We start from the raw sequence: 19,432 nt of genomic DNA, 5'->3' as shown, positions 1-19,432 counted from the left end.
GGCCACCCAGTTAACAAGCTGACTATTGGATACTGCTGGGTTTATATGGGGTGTAGTTGGGAAGATGACTGTAGTCTAGATTGAGGATGACAAAGGTTAAGACAATGGGATTCGAATATACCATAACTCTTTGCAACAATGGGGATGAATTCAATGTATTTAAAAAATATATTTTATTGAATATCCAAAACATACAATATACTAGCAGTGTAGCCGCTCAACAACTGCACCGCACCAGTCATCCAACACACTCCCATTCAGAGCGACACACAGAAGCATTCAGGGTCAACGCCCTGTCAACAGATCTCCCACCAGGCCAAACAAACAGGGACCTGAACCCTCCAAGATCCCCCCACAGTTCCCCAATAGCTGACCCTTAACCATCCGAGACCCATCCCACAGCCCCCCCCCCCCCGAATAAAACAAATAAAAAATACAATGAATTCCATTCCCCACCCCAAAGAACCCCCCAAAGCACCAACAACCAACAAAATTAACTAAAGAGAAAAAAGAGTAAGACAAAAGAAAACAGCAAACAACAAAAAACAAAAACAAAGGACATCAAGGACAACTAAAATCAGAACAGCAATGCCAACTGTATATGTTTGAGTGCATGTCTGGCACTATTACTTGTGTGTGTGTCTGTGTATGTGTGTATTTGAATGAGAGTGTGTGTATATGCATATGTGTATATGCACATTCTACTCAACATTTATCTTTCAACTACGCTGTGATGTTTAACGTACAATTTCAATCTATCTAATCGAATAGAATCCACAGATTGCAAGTTGAAGATAAATACTTTTACTAAGAGTATTAGAAATTGACTGACCCGGTCTCTCCAGATCTCCTAACAGTACTATTTCTAGGGTCAATTTTAGATCAATGCTATGCATTTTCAGCCGTTTCTGAACCTGAGACCAGAAACAGGCTACCTGAGGACAATACCAAAATAAATGGTCTGTTGATTCTGTATCCTCAACAAAATCTGCAGAGCTTCGATGATTTTATGCCCCAAATATTCAACATTTTGTTGGTGGCAAGAATTCTGTATAATAATTATAGCTGAAAAGCACCAAGTCTTGAATCTTGCGTCATTTTATACAGTTGAAGTTGGAAGTTTACATACACCTTAGCCAAATACATTTAAACTCAGTTTTTCACAATTCCTGACATTTAAGCCGAGTAAAAATTCCCTGTGGTTAGGATCACCACTTTATTTTAAGAATGTGAAATGTCAGAATAATAGTAGAGAGAATTACTTATTTAAGCTTTTATTTCTTTCGTCACATTCCCAGTAGGTCAGAAGTTTACATACACTCAATTAGTATTTGGTAGCATTGCCTTTAAATTGTTTAACTTGGGTCAAACTTTTCAGATATCCTTCCACAAGCATCTCACAATAAGTTGTGTGAATTTTGGCCCATTCCTCCTGACAGAGCTGCTGTAACTGAGACAGGTTTGTAGGCCTCCTTTGCTCGCACACACTTTTTCAGTTCTGCCCACACATTTTCTATAGGATTGAGGTCAGGGCTTTGTGATGGCCACTCTAATATCTTGACTTTGTTGTCCTTAAGCCATTTTGCCACAACTTTGGAAGTATGCTTGGGGTCATTATCCATTTGGAAGACCCATTTGCGACCAATTTTTAACTTCCTGACTGATGTATTGAGATGTTGCTTCAATATATCCACACAATCCCCCCCCCATGATGCCATCTATTTTGTGAAGTGCACCAGTCCCTCCTGCAGCAAAGCACCACCACAACATAATGCTGCCACCCCCGTGCTTCACGGTTGGGATCGTGTTCTTTGGCTTGCAAGCCTCCACCTTTTTCCACCAAACATGACAATGGTCATTATGGCCAAACAGTTCTATTTTTGTTTCATCAGACCAGAGGACATTTATCCAAAAAGTACAATCTTTGTGCAGTGGCAAACCGTTGTCTGGCTTTTCTATGGCGGTTTTGGAGCAGTGGCTCCCTCCTTGCTGAGCGGCCTTTCAGGTTATGTCGAAATAGGACTCGTTTTACTGTGGACATACTTTTGTACCGGTTTCCTCCAGCATCTTCACAAGGTCCTTTGCTGTTGTTCTGGAATTGATTTGCACTTTTCACACCAAAGTACGTTCATCTCTAGGAGACAGAACGCGTCTCCTTCCTGAACAGTATGATGGCTGCGTGGTCTCATGGTGTTTATACTTGCGTTCTATTGTTTGTACAGATGAACGTGGTACCTTCAGGCATTTGGAAATTGCTCCCAAGGATGAAAAAGACTTAAGCAGGTCAACAATTTATTTTCTGATGTCTTGGCTGATTTCTTTTGATTTTCCCATGATGTCAAGCAAAGAGGCACTGAGTGTGAAGGTAGGCCTTGAAATACATCCACAGGTACACCTCCAATTGACTCAAATGATGTCAATTAGCCTAACAGAAGCTTCTAAAGCCATGACAACATTTTCTGGAATTTTCCAAGCCTTTAAAGGCATAGTCAACTTAGTGTATGTAAACTTCTGACCCACTGGAATTGTGATACAGTGAATTATAAGTGAAATAATCTGTCTGTAAACAATTGTTGGAAAAATGACTTGTGTCATGCACAAAGTAGATGTCCTAACCGACTTGCCAAAACTATAGTTTTTAAAACAAGTTTGAATGACTCCAACCTAAGTGTATGTAACCTTCTGACTTCAACTGTATATCAACTCATACACCCTGTACCATGGAATCGATACATCAAAATTCTCTTCCCAAATATTTTGCCATCTGTATAGCACAGTTGTCAACATCCTGGTCCTCAAATGAAACTGGTATACTTTCCTATTTATGCTATTTGTATTGCTCTCCTCCTCCATTTTTGTGGTAATGCTGTAATCAATTGGTTGTACTATTGGAGTGAGCAGACCTTCCCATACAATTTTTATAACTCCATGAAGGACATAACTCCACCATTTCAATGTACATTATCATTTAAGAACAAAATACCATTTTCAAACCTCTTTCCCATAAATACAGATATTTTATCAACCAGCACATTTGAATTCAGACTATTTTTATTGTAATATCTTTTCAGGGGGATGAAATTGAAATAGTAACCAGCTCTACAATGCGTGTTTGAAAAAGAGAGATACTTTGAAAAAAGTATAATTTACAATTAATCTAAAATGATACATGGCAATCTGCACAAAGGCAAAAAAAAGGCAATTTTTAAACAATGGAAGAGCTTTTCTTAGTAATCTGCTTGAGAACCATTTAGGGCTCAGGTAAAACTTTTGAATAAGTTAAGCTTTTAGAGAGAAGTTTAGTGCTTTTATATTTAATCATCTCAACCCACCCAATTCATATTCATTATATAGATAGGCACGCTTTATTTTCTCTGGTTTAGCATCGCAGATAAAGCTAAATGAAATTAATCATCAGGAGTAGGCAGCGTCATAAGTAAGTGAGTAAACTGAGATATGACTAAGAAGTTAATAACAATTTTCCCATAAATAGACAGGTATTTACCTTTCCATGGTTGCAGGATCTATTGAAATTCATTGTGGAGAGCTTATTTATATATTTGGTGATATGAATACCAAGTATGTCTACTTCATCATCAGCCCATTTTATAGGCAAACTGCAGGGTAGTGTAAAAGTTGTAATTTTTTAAAATCCAATACATAATATTGTACAATTATCATAATTAGGTTTTAGTCCAGAGAGTACAGAAAAGTTATCTAGATCTTCAATGAGACATTACAGGGATGTAGCTTGCTGAATTAATTTAAAACTTGAGTCATTGGCGTACATGAACACCTTTGTTTTTAAGCCTTGGATTTCTAATCCTCCAATGTTGTTATTGGATCTGATTTTAATAGCATTTAGATGGCCATAACGAATAGATATGGTGACAGAGGACACCCTTGTTTAACTCCTCTTGCCAATTCAAAACTCTCTGAGAAGTAGCCGTTATTTACTATTTTACACCTGGAGTTTCTATACATTACTTTTCCCTATTTTATAAGAGATACACCGGAATTGAAAAAATCCAGATATTTATAAATCAAATCCTGTCTTACTTTATCAAATTCCTTTTCAAAATCCTCTATAAAGACCAGGCATGGCTTCTTAGATGTTTCATGATGTTCTATTATTTCTAGTAGTTGTCGTATATTATCTCCAATGTATCAACAATGTAAAAACCTGTCTAATCAGGATGAACAATACCTGGTTAAACCCTTTTAATTCTGAGTGCTATGCATTTCGCTAGTATTTTTGCATCACAACATTGAAGTGTAAGAGGCCTCCAGTTTTTAAGATACACTGGATCTTTATATTTGCCATCTGGGTCTTGTTTTAATAATAGAGAAATCAGGCCTTCCTGCTGAGTACCTGACACACTACCATTTCTATAGGAGTAGTTAAAACAATCTAACAATGGAGCTTTTAGTACATCAAAAAAGCTTGATATGCCTCTGCCATCAAGCCCTGGGGTTTTTCCAGACTGAAAGGATTTAATAGCCTCAAATAGTTATTTCTCTGTAATATTGCCTTCACACTGATTTTTCTGTACATTTGTTAATTTTCAATTTTTTATATTATTTGGAAAGAATTCCTTACCGTAATCTTCATTCAGTGGGAGAAGACGAGACAGAAAAGACAACATCTGCCTAAAATATTTAGCTTCCTTTTTAAAAATATAATTCAGAGAATCATAAATGACTCCGTCTTCAGTAACAAGTTTCTGCAAATAATTTTTGTTAGTGTTCCTGTATTGGAGATTCGGGAATAATTTTGTGCATTTTTCTCCATATTCCATCCAGTTTGCTTTATTTTTGTAATAGATTACATTTGATCGTTCTTGAAGAAGTTCCTCCAGTTCTTTTTGTTTTTCCTCTAACTTATTTTGTATCTCTGTAGTATAGTTTTTATTGCTGTCTACCTGTACTATTAGTTCATGGATTTCCCTTGTTAGTCTTGTCTCTTTTGCCAGAAACAGATTTTGTATTATTGATGAATATTGAGTTGAATGACCTCTGAAGGTACATTTAGACGTATCCCAAACAATAAGGGGATTTGCTGAACCTATATTATGCTGGAAATATTCAGTTATAAATGATTTTGTCTTAGTTAAAAAGAAGTTGTCCTCCAGTAAACTTTGATTATATTTCCAATATCCCCGTCCAAGTGGAAATTCTATAAGAGTTATGTGAAGGCCAATTCAATTATGATCCAATCACATTCTGTCTCCTAATAAACCTTTTTTAACCTTTGATGCAAGAGAGAAAGAGACAAGGAAGTAGTCAGGACGACTTGCTTGATTAAGTCTCCTCCATGTATATCTCACTAGGTTGGGGTTTTTAGTCTCCAAATATCCACTATTTCTAATGTGTCCATAATATTTGTGATTTCCTTAAGTGATGATAGTTTGTAGAGTGATTTCCTTTACGGTCCATTGAGGTACTTAACACTTTGTTATAGTCTCCTATCATAATGATTTGATAATTTGTTGCCTCTAAATTCAATAAATTGGTATAAATATTTTCGAAGAAGTATGGATCATCCTGATTTGGACCATATAGATTAATGAGCCAAATCTCTTTTTCGTCCACATTCATATTCAAAAAGATCCACCTTCCTTGCGAATCATTCCTGACTGTTTACACATTCAGATCTACATTGTTGTTAATTAATATCATCTCACCTTTTGAGTTCCTTTGTCCATGACAGAAAATTATTTCACCACACCATTCCTTTTTCCTAAGGATGTAGAGTGAGTTTCCTGTGAACAGTATTTGTTATATTCCTTTTCTTTTAGCCACGTAAAGACTGTCTTCTTTTTTTATAATCTGCTAAACCATTACAATTATCACTGGCTATACGTATTTCACCCCGTACCATAACTAGATACTATTCTCAGTCTAAATTGACCATAATTTGTACTTATAAAGTTACTGCTGTCAGAGGTATTATGACAGTCAAAATTAGAGCTTTCAAATGTCTGATATGTAGAATTCAAGAAATACGTTCAAGCATATTTGTTTTATTCCCAATGCCACATTATTCCCAATGCCACAGATGTTAGAAAATTGAGACAAGATATTATGTGTGTAGTAAATCTGAGTAGGTTGATGTGTTTGACATTGGATGTGATTTAGTGAGCGTGTACGATGTCTGTATCAGAGTAAGACTATAATGTGTGCTGTCCAAATAAATAATAACATGTAGTGTGTATAGCCTTAATGTTCATGATGATAATAGTAATCCATATTGTATCACCATCATAGTTGCATCATAATTACCTTTAACATCATTGAAAAACACATCCCAGCATTTCCACAGCAATTGACATTTCACATGATCATGGAAGAGACCTTGCATTACTCTAGAGACAGCTTCACTACAGTACAAATGTATTCCATACAATATGTTATTATTCCCCAATGCCCTTATTCTGGTATCTTCCCCTTGCTTGTTGTAAATATATATAAACAATATGTTAATATTCCCCAATGCCCCTATTCTGATATCTTCCCCTTGCTTGTTGTATTCAATATGTTAATATTCCCCAATGCCCCTATTCTGATATCTTCCCCTTGCTTGTTGTAAATATATATAAACAATATGTTAATATTCCCCAATGCCCCTATTCTGATATCTTCCCCCTTGCTTGTTGTAAACATATATAAACAATATGTTAATATTCCCCAATGCCCCTATTCTGATATCTTCCCCCTTGCTTGTTGTAAACATATATAAACATGTAGACAGACATAAAAAGATAGTCAAACAAGAAACATATGAATATGAACAAGTGATTGTTAGCTGTACAGAAAGTTTGCCATCAAAGCGGAAAATAAACACAATCGTTGTGAATTTCAGCAAACTACTTAGCAAACTTAGAATGACTGTTTTCCTGTCATTCTATTCATTTTTTTTTTTTTTTATTTATTTTTTTTATCACATGATCTACAACCACTTTATTATTTGATTTTCTGAACGTTCTAGAATCAGCAACGGTCCAATGAATGTGTTTATTTGTGAACGCTCCAGCATGGAATTATTACCTCTTAAACTGTATATTTTGAACTAGACTGTAGTCTGTCTGGTTGTCTGAGCTTGTAAGAGTCTGAACTTTGAGTTGTGTGATCTTAATTTGCCCATTTTGAGAACCTTATTTTGTGTGTGTGTGTGTGTGTGTGTGTGTGTGTGTGTGTGTGTGTGTGTGTGTGTGTGTGTGTGTGTGTGTGTGATTCAGGTGTGAGAAGTTGGCAGAGACGATCTGGCAGAACAGGCAGCAGATCAGGAGAGCAGAACACCTGAGACAACAGCTTCCCATCCCCGGCCCCATCGAGGAGCTACTGAACGACCTCAACAGCACCATCACAGACATCATCTCAGCACTGGTCACCAGGTGTGTGTGTACCTGCGTGCGTTTGTGTGTGTGTCTAAAGTTGTTGTTATTGTTCAGTATCAAAGTGCAAGGTATTGTGAGAATAGGTTGTAGTGTGTTGGATTGTGTGCAATTGGCTTTGAGCTGGATGTGGGTGTGTGTAAATGTGAACTTCTTATAGATCTTCAGTGTATATGCTACTCTACAGTCATGTTTACACCCCCTCCCCCATCTCCTCTGATGGGACTGAATGGAGAACCTACTACACTCAATGTGAACCCTAACACAAACCCTATCCTACTGACATAACCCCTGACTCCTTATGTGGCCAATAGAGCGTGAGATTACATTTATTACCAGAATTACATTAGAAATGACTCAGCACCGCACATCACGGGAGCCCGGTTACGTGACTCTGTGGAGCAGCAAAGCGTATGTGTGTGTTTGACTGTGCTGAGCCCAAGCTGGGTTGTTCTGGGGCAGAGGGAGCAAGCTGCTGATAGTTCCTGCAGCAGCCCAACCCAGCTCTGCTCCCAACCCCTGCTGAACCTGCCAATGAACACACAAACACAACCCCAGTCAGCCTGCATTAAACCTCAACGCTACAAGGAGGGAGAGATGGAGCGCGAGAGAGGGAGGCCTGCTATCGATCCGAGAGGAGAAAGAAAACAGGAGGGAGAGTGAACGGTTTAGAAAAGGAGAGGAAGATACAGTACGAGGGAGAGGAGGAGTGAAACGTTTCAAGGACATTAAGTGAAAGAAAGAAGGGGGATACAAAAGAGGGTCGATACGAGAGCTAAAGAGACAAAAATTGTTTTAGACTAGCGATGAAGAGTCTACAATGATGGGGAGATGGGGACAAAGGCTAACAGGCTCAGAAAGTTAGCTTGAGTTCCATGGTAGAGTGTTGTAGCCCTGGGGGCACTGTCTGTCAGCCCATATCAGTCCGCCAGCCTCACTGACTGGATCAGGAAGTCTTCTGACTGCTCCCAGAACCCTCTGCTCTCTCCTTATTCCAGCTGTGGTCCCCACAGAGACCCATAATGCACTGAGAAGCTGTATCATTGTCAGAACAATGTCCATTCGGCCACATACAGGGGAGCGTTGAGAGAGTAAAAACACTACTTTTAAAGTCCACACTACTGCACTGGTGTTTCCTCTCCTCTTAATTCTCTCTTTCCTGCTCTCCAGCGAAACCACACCCACATCCTCTCTACTGTTCCCCCTAAACCTCCAGCAGGCGCCTGGGAGGGAGGGTATCTCATCACTGCCTGCTCATATTGAGTACGGTCAGCCAAGCCTAAAACACAAACGGCGTGCTCTACTAAAAAGCCCTCCGTGCCTGAATGGATGAGCATCACGCTGCCTGTGTGTGTGTAGCGTTCGTCTGTCTGTGCGTGTTTATGTGTGGGAGCATGGAGAGCTGACAGCTTGCATACTGTGTAACTTTCAAAAGCAGGTCAAATAGACGTAATAGGCAGTAGTGTGTGATGAGCAGAAATCCCTGTGGTGAAATGTTGGTTAAAGGGATACTGCTAAATGTTTTCAGTCAAGCCCTTTTTCTACTAACCAAGAGTCGGATGAACTCATGTATACCATTTGTATAACTCTGTGTGCAGTTTGAAGGAAGTTGAAGTTAGTTTCTGGAGCCATTGTTAACTTGCATGCAGTTGTTCCTGTAGACTTACTGTCATTGGGCTAACGCTAGTTAGCAATTGCTCCAGAATCTACCTTCAACTTCCTTCAAACTGCATGCAAAGACAAATGGTATACATGAGTTCATCTGACTCTGGGTAAGCTAAAATGTTGCACTATCCCTTTAAAGCAACCCGCTACACTTTCCTCTGACTCTAATCTGTTTGTCCTACCCCTGTCCTCTCTGTCTGTCGGTCGGTCTGTCTGTCTGTCTGTCTGTCTGTCTGTCTGTCTGTCTGTCTGTCTGTCTGTCTGTCTGTCTGTCTGTCTGTCTGTCTGTCTGTCTGTCTGTCTGTCTGTCTGTCTGTCTGTCTGTCTGTCTGTCTGTCTGTCTGTCTGTCTGTCTCTCTCTCTCTCTCTCTCTCTCTCTCTCTCTCTCTCTCTCTCTCTGTCTCTCTCTCTCTCTCTTTCTCTCCCTTCTCTCTCTCTCTCTCCCCAACCCTCCCTCCAGCACCTTTATCATAGAGAAGCAGCCTCCCCAGGTGCTGAAAACCCAGACCAAGTTTGTCGCCACAGTGCGTCTCCTAGTGGGCGGAAAGCTCAATGTGCACATGAACCCCCCGCAGGTCAAGGCCACCATCATCAGTGAACAGCAGGCGAAGGCCTTGCTCAAGAACGAGAACACCAGGAAGTAAGTTACAGCATAGAGCCCCCTCATCACTGATATCTACTGCCTCAGTGGAATCTATGGAGCAAGTGGAGATTCCACATTTAGATTATACTTTTGTTCGTGCCACATCCCACGTTTCACACACCTAATAGATCCCTAAAGTAGTTTGTGTATAAATGTTCTCTTCCTTCCTAGTACTAAAATAATAGCCGTGTTAGCCTATCCCTAGCCCAGGGGCAAATTTGGGTAGCATATTGCAAGATTGTCAGCGTTGGCATCCTGAAAAAAACTTGCCTCACATAAATTGAAATGAGTCATTCCCCTTCATGTTCTGTGGAAGTTTCATGCCTCTATGATTAATACATCTGCTGAAGCATCTACCTCTCCTCTTCCTCCTCCCTCTTCCTTCCCCCTCTCCCAGTGACAGCAGTGGAGAGATCCTTAACAACAACTGTGTGATGGAGTACCACCAGGCCACAGGAACACTCAGTGCCAACTTCAGGAACATGGTGAGGATGGATGGGACCAGGGAGTCTCAGTCTGTAATACCACACCTAGAGAAGATTCTCTTTAGAGACAAACCCCAGCTAAACTGGAATCCAAGATGCTTTTGGAGATTCTGCATTCTCATTCTATGAGATCGCAGCCCACATGCTGTTTTGAGTTCCCTAGGGTCCTCCATGGATCATTTACATGTAAACTCTGCCTTAAATGGGTACTTTGGGATTTTGGCAATGAATTTGTGGATACCATTTGTATGTCTCTATTTCCAGAATGAAGTTAAAGGCAGAATGCTAGTCAATGTGCATTGTCTTGCGAAAACTACCTCTAACTTCCTTCATACTGGACACAGGGACATAAAAATGGTACCCATGAGTTCATCTGACTCTGCAGAAGTAGACAAAGGGTCTCATTGCCAAAATCCCGAAGTATCCCTTTAAATCTGCTCCTGGAATGAAAGGGAATCATGTATATGTGTGATCAGAGAACAGCTCCTCAAAGTGAAGTCTAGAAGATGTTTGTGTGCTGTGGTGCTGTCCTCTCCTCAACCCTCATGATCCTCCTCTCTGACCCCGCCTCCTCTTTCATGTAGTCTTTGAAGAGGATCAAGCGCTCGGACCGGCGAGGGGCGGAGTCTGTGACAGAGGAGAAGTTTACCATTCTGTTTGAGTCTCAGTTCAGCGTCGGGGGTAATGAGCTGGTCTTTCAGGTTAAGGTAAGAACTGATAACCTGGTCCCAGATCTGTTTGTGTTGTTTTGCCAACTCTTATCAATACAGCACACACAGGCTTAAGAAGAGATGAGCAGAGTGGTGGACTAGCCCAAGGTGAGCTGTTGACTCTAGTCTAACCTAGTGCCTCAGCAGCCTTTCTTTCGTTCTGGTCCTGACGAGAGGAAAAACTGTCGGGGGAGTTTTCTCTTCTCCACTGTTCAACCAATCCGGTAAATGTGGAGGAGGAGTTAAGACTGAGTGTCTCCTTGTTAACATCCAAAAAAGGAAGTCATGTCACAGGGTCTCTTTCCATTTCCCATGAAAAACAGATGCATCCAGTTGTCGTCGACGCGCAGAGGGTGGCTCAGTCAATACACCATGTTCCTTACCCTGCCTCTTCAGTAACCATATTATAAGTAGTAATCATTGTTAAAGCTATGTCACACAAGAAAAATGACCTTCACATTGTCAATGGTATAGGAAACATATATGCTCCCCTACTCCCATAACACATTTGTTCATGTATTTCTCAGAATTATATGGATTGTTTGGTTGGAACACAAAGTGCTGTACAGTAGGTTAAAGTGGAAAGATGTTTTACATGAGTTGCCTTATATATACTGTGTATGATACACATCGTTGTGTTTGTAATGACCCTGACCTTTTTCTTCCCTCTCTCTCTCGCTCTCTCTGTCAGACGTTATCACTTCCTGTGGTGGTGATCGTCCACGGTAGCCAAGACAATAACGCCACGGCAACAGTGCTGTGGGACAACGCTTTTGCCGAACCCGTAAGTTCAGTGTGATCATCGTGTTGTGTGTATGTGTGTGTATGTGTGTGTATGTGTGTGTATGTGTGTGTATGTGTGTGTGTATGTGTGTGTATGTGTGTGTGTGTGTGTGTGTGTGTGTGTGTGTGTGTGTGTGTGTGTGTGTGTGTGTGTGTGTGTATGTGTGTGTGTGTGTGTGTGTGTGTGTATGTGTGTGTGATGCTGTCTTTAACACTTTACATTGTTTTGTTTTTCTCTTGATGGACGTTCTTGCGTTGCCCTTGTTTAGGGCCTTAACCCTCTCTCTTCTCCTCCTCCCCAGGGTCGGGTGCCCTTCATAGTGCCTGACAAGGTGCTGTGGCCCCAGCTGTGTGAGGCCCTCAACATGAAGTACAAGGCGGAGGTGCAGAGTAACCGTGGCCTCTCAGAGGAGAACCTGGTCTTCCTGGCCCAGAAAGCCTTCAGTAGCTCCAGCATCAACCCTGACGACTACCGCGGCATGACCATGACCTGGTCCCAGTTCAACAGGGTAAGACCAGGGTGGGCCTCAAATGGCACCATATTTCCTATGTGGTGCACTACTTTTGACCAGAGCCCATCTTTTGACAAGAACCCTATGGGCACTGATCAAAAGTAGTGCACTTTGTAGTGAGTAGGGTGCCATGTGGGACACAGTCCATGACTACTGACCAGTGGACTATAAGACCTGATCTCTGCATTAGAAACAAGTTGTTGCAGAGGGGTGATATCATGTCTTTGATACTCAGAGGGAACCTATTGTTTTTACCATGCCTGGTTTGTGTATATTTCATTTAGATGTGAGTATGTGCCACTGCAGACACAGTTTACCTCGATGGTGTTCCTTCCCGTGTTCAGAGTAATGATTCCACTATATCTGCATTGGGGTCAGCAGGTAGCCTAGTAGTTAGAGCGTTGGGCCAGTAACCTGAAGGTTGCTAGATCGAATCCCCGAGCTGACAAGAATTTGTTCTTAACTGACTTGCCTAGTTAAATAAAGGTTAAATTAACAATAAATTCAAATCTGCTCTCCTCGGGCTGAGCGAGTCTCTAATGTGTTTCTCTCTAAGGCTGCGTCCCTAATGGTACCATAGGGCCCTGGTCAAAGGTAGTGCACTAGGTGGGGAATAAGGTGCCATTTAGCTTGATGAGCTCTAGTCGGCTGGCCGTGAGGTCCTCAGGTCTGGTTAATGGGCCTGTTTGTCAAGACAGGAAGGGCTAATTCAGCCCCAGGCCTCATTGGCTCCCTCTAACCAGCCACTGATGACAGAGAGCACACTCACATTCAGACCTCATTCACCACAGAGCATCAGCCTCATTAGAGAGAGAGAGGGCCTAGAAACAGGAGCTGGAACATGCACCTCAGAGCTGATACACACACGCATACTTACCCCCCCCCCCCACATACACACACACGCACATACACACCAACACAATAACCCAGTGTACTCTGCATTGCTCTCTCACTGACTGACTGTCTATTAGAATTGCTGATCTACACTAAATCAAATCAAATTTATTTATAAAGCCCTTCTTACATCAGCTGATATCAGAAACCCAGCCTAAAACCCCAAACAGCAAGCAATGCAGGTGTAGAAGCACGGTGGCTAGGAAAAACTCCCTAGAAAGGCCAGAACCTAGGAAGAAACCTAGAGAGGAACCAAGTTATGAGGGGTGGCTAGGAAAAACTCCCTAGAAAGGCCAGAACCTAGGAAGAAACCTAGAGAGGAACCAGGCTATGAGGGGTGGCCAGTCCTCTTCTGGCTGTGCCAGGTTGGAGATTATAACAGAACATGGCCAAGATGTTCAAATGTTCATATAATAATAATAATTATTAATAATAATAATATAATAATCACAGTGGATGTCGAGGGTGCAACAGGTCAGCACCTCAGGAGTAAATGTCAGTTGGCTTTTCATTCAGAGTATCTCTACCGCTCCTGCTGTCTCTAGAGAAGTGAAAACAGCAGGTCTGGGACAGGTAGCACGTCTGGTGAACAGGTTAAGGTTCCATAACCACAGGCAGAACAGTTGAAACTGGAGCTACTCTGTATGTGTGAGGAGAGGTTAGTGCGATTAAAGACAGACAACAAATTGTTTATCGACTGTATCAAACCCAATGTCCCAATCCCTCTAACCTACAGGAGAGTCTGCCTGGCAGGAATTTCACATTCTGGCAGTGGTTTGATGGGGTCATGGAACTCACAAAAAAACATCTCAAACCACACTGGAATGATGGGTAAGAATAATTTTTTTAAATGTCTATATTCCTAAAATTTCTACTCCAGAATAACCTGTGGAAATGAGGTTTGACTTGGATTGTGTGTTAGTGTAACATGAGATGCCTGCAGCGTGCACACACTGCCCAAGTAGACAGGAAAATGGACAGAGAAAATGGCTTAACTAAGCTAAAGGCCTCTTTTTGTTGTCGTTCGAATGGCAGCTGTAATGTGCTTTCTTTAGTGAGTCTTCTTGATAGATTGCACTTGGTGTTTTTCCCTCTTAAGCCCCCCTGCTGTTGCAGCCTCACATTTTGATTGCTTTTTTAATCTCAACGAGCCTCTACCAAAAGGCCCTCCCCACAATGGACACGGCTTTACCATAGCAACCACATAGATATTTATCCCTACCTGTAATAGGTCAAGAGGATAAAATTATTGTAGGGGAAGGGGGCGGCATGACAATGTATGTAACAATGTATATTTGTCTATCTCTGTCCTTATGTCCTCCTCCTGTCCTCCCCATGTCCTCCTCATGTCCTCCTCAGGTTCTCCTCCTGTCCTCCTTCTGTCCTCCTCATGTCCTCCTCATATTCTCCTTATGCCCTCCTCCTGTCCTCCTCATGTTCTCCTCATGTCCTCCTCACATCCTCCTTATGCCCTCCTCCTGTCCTCCTCATGTTCTCCTCATGTCCTCCTCACATCCTCCTTATGCCCTCCTCCTGTCCTCCTCATATCCTCCTTATGCCCTCCTTATGCCCTCCTCCTGTCCTCCTCATGTTCTCCTCATATCCTCCTTATGCCCTCCTTATGCCTTCCTCATGTTCTCCTCATGTCCTCCTCATATCCTCCTCATGTTCTCCTCATGTCCTCCTCATGTCCTCCTCATATCCTCCTCATGCCCTCCTCCTGTCCTCCTCATGTCCTCCTCGTGTCCTCCTCATGCCCTCCTCCTGTCCTCCCCATGTCCTCCTCTTGTCCTCCTCCTGTCCTCCTCAGGTTCTCCTCCTGTCCTCCTTCTGTCCTCCTCATGTCCTCTTCATACCCTCCTCATATCCTACTTATGCCCTCCTCCTGGGCTTTTTATTCTCTGTACATTTGTTTGTCTGTGTTTTCCTTCTCTCCATATCTCCCTCTTGATGTCTCTCCCCTTCTCTCTCTCTCTCTATAATACATTAGTCAAGCACTCAGAGAGTGTGAGAGTGAGATTAGTTCTCTATGTGACTCTCTCTCTCTCTCTCTCTCTGTCTCTCTCCCTCTCTCTCTCTCTCTCTCTCTCTCTTTCGCTCTCTCTCTCTCTCTCTCTCTCTCTCAATCTCTCTCTCTCTCTCTCTCTCTTCCTTCCTCCGTTCTCTATGTACAGGGCGATCCTGGGATTTGTGAACAAGCAGCAGGCCCAGGACATGTTGATGTCCAAACCCAACGGGACCTTCCTGCTCCGCTTCAGCGACTCTGAGATCGGAGGGATCACTATCGCCTGGGTGGCTGAGAATCCCAACAAACCAGGTACTGACAAATCAACCAGTCAAGTGATCAATCAATTCATTATTTTGTCAGTTAGTCAATTAGTCAACAAATTAATCTTTGACGGAGAAGGTCTGTAAAAATAGCCAAGTGGAACTATAACAAGCGTGTCTATGTTTCCAGGGGAGAGGATGGTGTGGAACCTCATGCCCTACACAGCCAAAGACTTCTCCATCCGCTCTCTGGCTGACCGCATCAGTGACCTCAACCACCTCCTGTTCCTCTACCCAGACAGACCCAAGGATGAGGTCTTCTCCAAATACTACACACCACCCCTGTGTATGTACCTCACCTCTATTCATCTCTATAAAATAAATGATGACATATAATTATACTGTCGTGTCTATTCTCTATATCTGTTGCAATTTGGTCAGATAGAGGCTTATAACAGCCACACTGAGGAACATGTGAATGTGGACCATATCTACAGTCTGAACAAAGCGATTCTCCCTGTCTCTCCTTCCCTTGCCATTCTCTCTTACAGCCAAAGCAGTGGATGGATACGTGAAACCGCAGATCAAACAAGTGGTACCAGAGTAAGTCTCTATCTCTCTCTGTGGCGATAGGGCTGATTTAATCACCTAACAATGTGGCCTGAATGCCGATCAACCATTAGGTCTTCACTCCAGATGGAGGAACCAATTAGAGCCCAGCATCCGCGGGCTTGAGGGCGCCTCTGTCCCTCTCATCACTGCACTTAGTAATGTCAGTCTGGGTAATGAGTTAGCAGGGTCCCTATTGTTACCAAGGGTCTGTGGGCCTCTCAGTGGGAGGACTCCAGGTGCTGCTGCCCAGCACCCTGCCTAACCTGATCCTGCTGCTCAAAGGGACTGGTAATTAATGAAGCAGAGGAGGAGCAGGAGGAGGAGGTGGTGGTGAGGGATGCTGATGGAGGTTGCCGTGGTAACCGACAAAGCTGGCGTTCGGAATGACGTTCTCTGACTCGTGCGCGTGTATCTGTATGTCTTGTTTGTCTGGACCTGCAGGTTCACCACGACCAATCCTGACCCAGCAGCAAACCCCACCTACATGGATCACGGAGCCTCCCCTGTTGTCAGTCACCCTCCAAACTATGGCATATACCCGCCTATGTGAGTATAGATTACATATGCGTGCGTGCATGTGGGAGTGTGAGGTGTGTGTCTGATACCCTGTGTTACTAACTGGTTCCTGTGTTGTGAGGTGTGTGTCTGATACCCTGTGTTACTAACTGGTTCCTGTGTTGTGAGGTGTGTGTCTGATACCCTGTGTTACTAACTGGTTCCTGTGTTGTGAGGTGTGTGTGTCTGATACCCTGTGTTACTAACTGGTTCCTGTATTGTGAGGTGTGTTTCTGATACCCTGTGTTACTAACTGGTTCCTGTGTTGTGAGATGTGTGTGTCTGATACCCTGTGTTACTAACTGGTTCCTGTGTTGTGAGGTGTGTGTGTCTGATACCCTGTGTTACTAACTGGTTCCTGTGTTGTGAGGTGTGTTTCTGATACCCTGTGTTACTAACTGGTTCCTGTGTTGTGAGGTGTGTGTGTCTGATGGCCTGTGTTACTAACTGGTTCCTGTGTTGTGAGGTGTGTGTGTCTGATACCCTGTGTTACTAACTGGTTCCTGTGTTGTGAGATGTGTGTGTCTGATACCCTGTGTTACTAACTGGTTCCTGTGTTGTGAGATGTGTGTGTCTGATCCCTGTGTTACTAACTGGTTCCTGTGTTGTGAGGTGTGTGTCTGATACCCTGTGTTACTAACTGGTTCCTGTGTTGTGAGGTGTATGTCTGATACCCTGTGTTACTAACTGGTTCCTGTGTTGTGAGGTGTGTGTGTCTGATACCCTGTGTTACTAACTGGTTCCTGTGTTGTGAGGTGTGTGTCTGATATCCTGTGTTACTAACTGGTTCCTGTGTTGTGAGGTGTGTGTCTGATACCCTGTGTTACTAACTGGTTCCTGTGTTGTGAGGTGTGTTTCTGATACCCTGTGTTACTAACTGGTTCCTGTGTTGTGAGGTGTGTGTCTGATACCCTGTGTTACTAACTGGTTCCTGTGTTGTGAGGTGTGTGTGTCTGATGGCCTGTGTTACTAACTGGTTCCTGTGTTGTGAGGTGTGTGCCTGATACCCTGTGTTACTAACTGGTTCCTGTGTTGTGAGGTGTGTGTCTGATGGCCTGTGTTACTAACTGGTTCCTGTGTTGTGAGGTGTGTGTCTGATACCCTGTGTTACTAACTGATTCCTGTGTTGTGAGGTGTGTTTGTCTGATACCCTGTGTTACTAACTGGTTCCTGTGTTGTGAGGTGTGTTTCTGATACCCTGTGTTACTAACTGGTTCCTGTGTTGTGAGATGTGTGTGTCTGATACCCTGTGTTACTAACTGGTTCCTGTGTTGTGAGGTGTGTGTCTGATACCCTGTGTTACTAACTGGTTCCTGTGTTGTGAGATGTGTGTGTCTGATACCCTGTGTTACTAACTGGTTCCTGTGTTGTGAGGTGTGTGTGTCTGATACCCTGTGTTACTAACTGGTTCCTGTGTTGTGAGGTGTGTGTCTGATACCCTGTGTTACTAACTGGTTCCTGTGTTGTGAGGTGTGTGTGTCTGATGGCCTGTGTTACTAACTGGTTCCTGTGTTGTGAGGTGTGTGTGTCTGATGGCCTGTGTTACTAACTGGTTCCTGTGTTGTGAGGTGTGTGTCTGATACCCTGTGTTACTAACTGGTTCCTGTGTTGTGAGGTGTGTGTCTGATGGCCTGTGTTACTAACTGGTTCCTGTGTTGTGAGGTGTGTTTCTGATACCCTGTGTTACTAACTGGTTCCTGTGTTGTGAGGTGTGTGTCTGATACCCTGTGTTACTAACTGGTTCCTGTGTTGTGAGGTGTGTGTCTGATGGCCTGTGTTACTAACTGGTTCCTGTGTTGTGAGGTGTGTGTCTGATACCCTGTGTTACTAACTGATTCCTGTGTTGTGAGGTGTGTTTGTCTGATACCCTGTGTTACTAACTGGTTCCTGTGTTGTGAGGTGTGTTTCTGATACCCTGTGTTACTAACTGGTTCCTGTGTTGTGAGATGTGTGTGTCTGATACCCTGTGTTACTAACTGGTTCCTGTGTTGTGAGGTGTGTGTCTGATACCCTGTGTTACTAACTGGTTCCTGTGTTGTGAGATGTGTGTGTCTGATACCCTGTGTTACTAACTGGTTCCTGTGTTGTGAGGTGTGTGTGTCTGATACCCTGTGTTACTAACTGGTTCCTGTGTTGTGAGGTGTGTGTCTGATACCCTGTGTTACTAACTGGTTCCTGTGTTGTGAGATGTGTGTGTCTGATACCCTGTGTTACTAACTGGTTCCTGTGTTGTGAGGTGTGTGTCTGATACCATGTGTTACTAACTGGTTCCTGTGTTGTGAGATGTGTGTGTCTGATACCCTGTGTTACTAACTGGTTCCTGTGTTGTGAGGTGTGTGTGTCTGATGGCCTGTGTTACTAACTGGTTCCTGTGTTGTGAGGTGTGTGTCTGATACCCTGTGTTACTAACTGGTTCCTGTGTTGTGAGATGTGTGTGTCTGATACCCTGTGTTACTAACTGGTTCCTGTGTTGTGAGGTGTGTGTGTCTGATGGCCTGTGTTACTAACTGGTTCCTGTGTTGTGAGGTGTGTGTGTCTGATGGCCTGTGTTACTAACTGGTTCCTGTGTTGTGAGGTGTGTGTCTGATACCCTGTGTTACTAACTGGTTCCTGTGTTGTGAGGTGTGTGTCTGATGGCCTGTGTTACTAACTGGTTCCTGTGTTGTGAGGTGTGTGTCTGATACCCTGTGTTACTAACTGATTCCTGTGTTGTGAGGTGTGTTTGTCTGATACCCTGTGTTACTAACTGGTTCCTGTGTTGTGAGGTGTGTTTCTGATACCCTGTGTTACTAACTGGTTCCTGTGTTGTGAGATGTGTGTGTCTGATACCCTGTGTTACTAACTGATTCCTGTGTTGTGAGGTGTGTGTCTGATGGCCTGTGTTACTAACTGGTTCCTGTGTTGTGAGGTG

General features: G+C 42.9%; 1 protein-coding gene across 2 annotated transcripts in view; it reads left to right on the top strand.

The window, feature by feature from the left end:
* The window catches only part of LOC115110283 (signal transducer and activator of transcription 5B-like), a 115,606-nt gene that overhangs the window by 80,259 nt on the left and 15,915 nt on the right, over nucleotides 1–19,432 (top strand). For both annotated transcript variants that reach the window (XM_065010084.1, XM_065010085.1), the window contains exons 9-19: nucleotides 7,239–7,394; nucleotides 9,520–9,699; nucleotides 10,100–10,187; nucleotides 10,772–10,894; nucleotides 11,589–11,681; nucleotides 11,983–12,189; nucleotides 13,823–13,917; nucleotides 15,261–15,403; nucleotides 15,545–15,700; nucleotides 15,906–15,957; nucleotides 16,408–16,512. In XM_065010084.1, coding sequence (XP_064866156.1) covers nucleotides 7,239–7,394; nucleotides 9,520–9,699; nucleotides 10,100–10,187; nucleotides 10,772–10,894; nucleotides 11,589–11,681; nucleotides 11,983–12,189; nucleotides 13,823–13,917; nucleotides 15,261–15,403; nucleotides 15,545–15,700; nucleotides 15,906–15,957; nucleotides 16,408–16,512 — 1,398 coding nt within the window. The remainder of the gene's footprint in view (nucleotides 1–7,238; nucleotides 7,395–9,519; nucleotides 9,700–10,099; nucleotides 10,188–10,771; nucleotides 10,895–11,588; nucleotides 11,682–11,982; nucleotides 12,190–13,822; nucleotides 13,918–15,260; nucleotides 15,404–15,544; nucleotides 15,701–15,905; nucleotides 15,958–16,407; nucleotides 16,513–19,432) is intronic.

This window comes from Oncorhynchus nerka, linkage group LG26, assembly GCF_034236695.1.
Source record: "Oncorhynchus nerka isolate Pitt River linkage group LG26, Oner_Uvic_2.0, whole genome shotgun sequence".
In the NCBI taxonomy this organism is placed as follows: domain Eukaryota; kingdom Metazoa; phylum Chordata; class Actinopteri; order Salmoniformes; family Salmonidae; genus Oncorhynchus; species Oncorhynchus nerka.
Note: the sequence above shows the minus strand (reverse complement) of the source record. Positions and strands in the feature narration are given on the sequence as shown.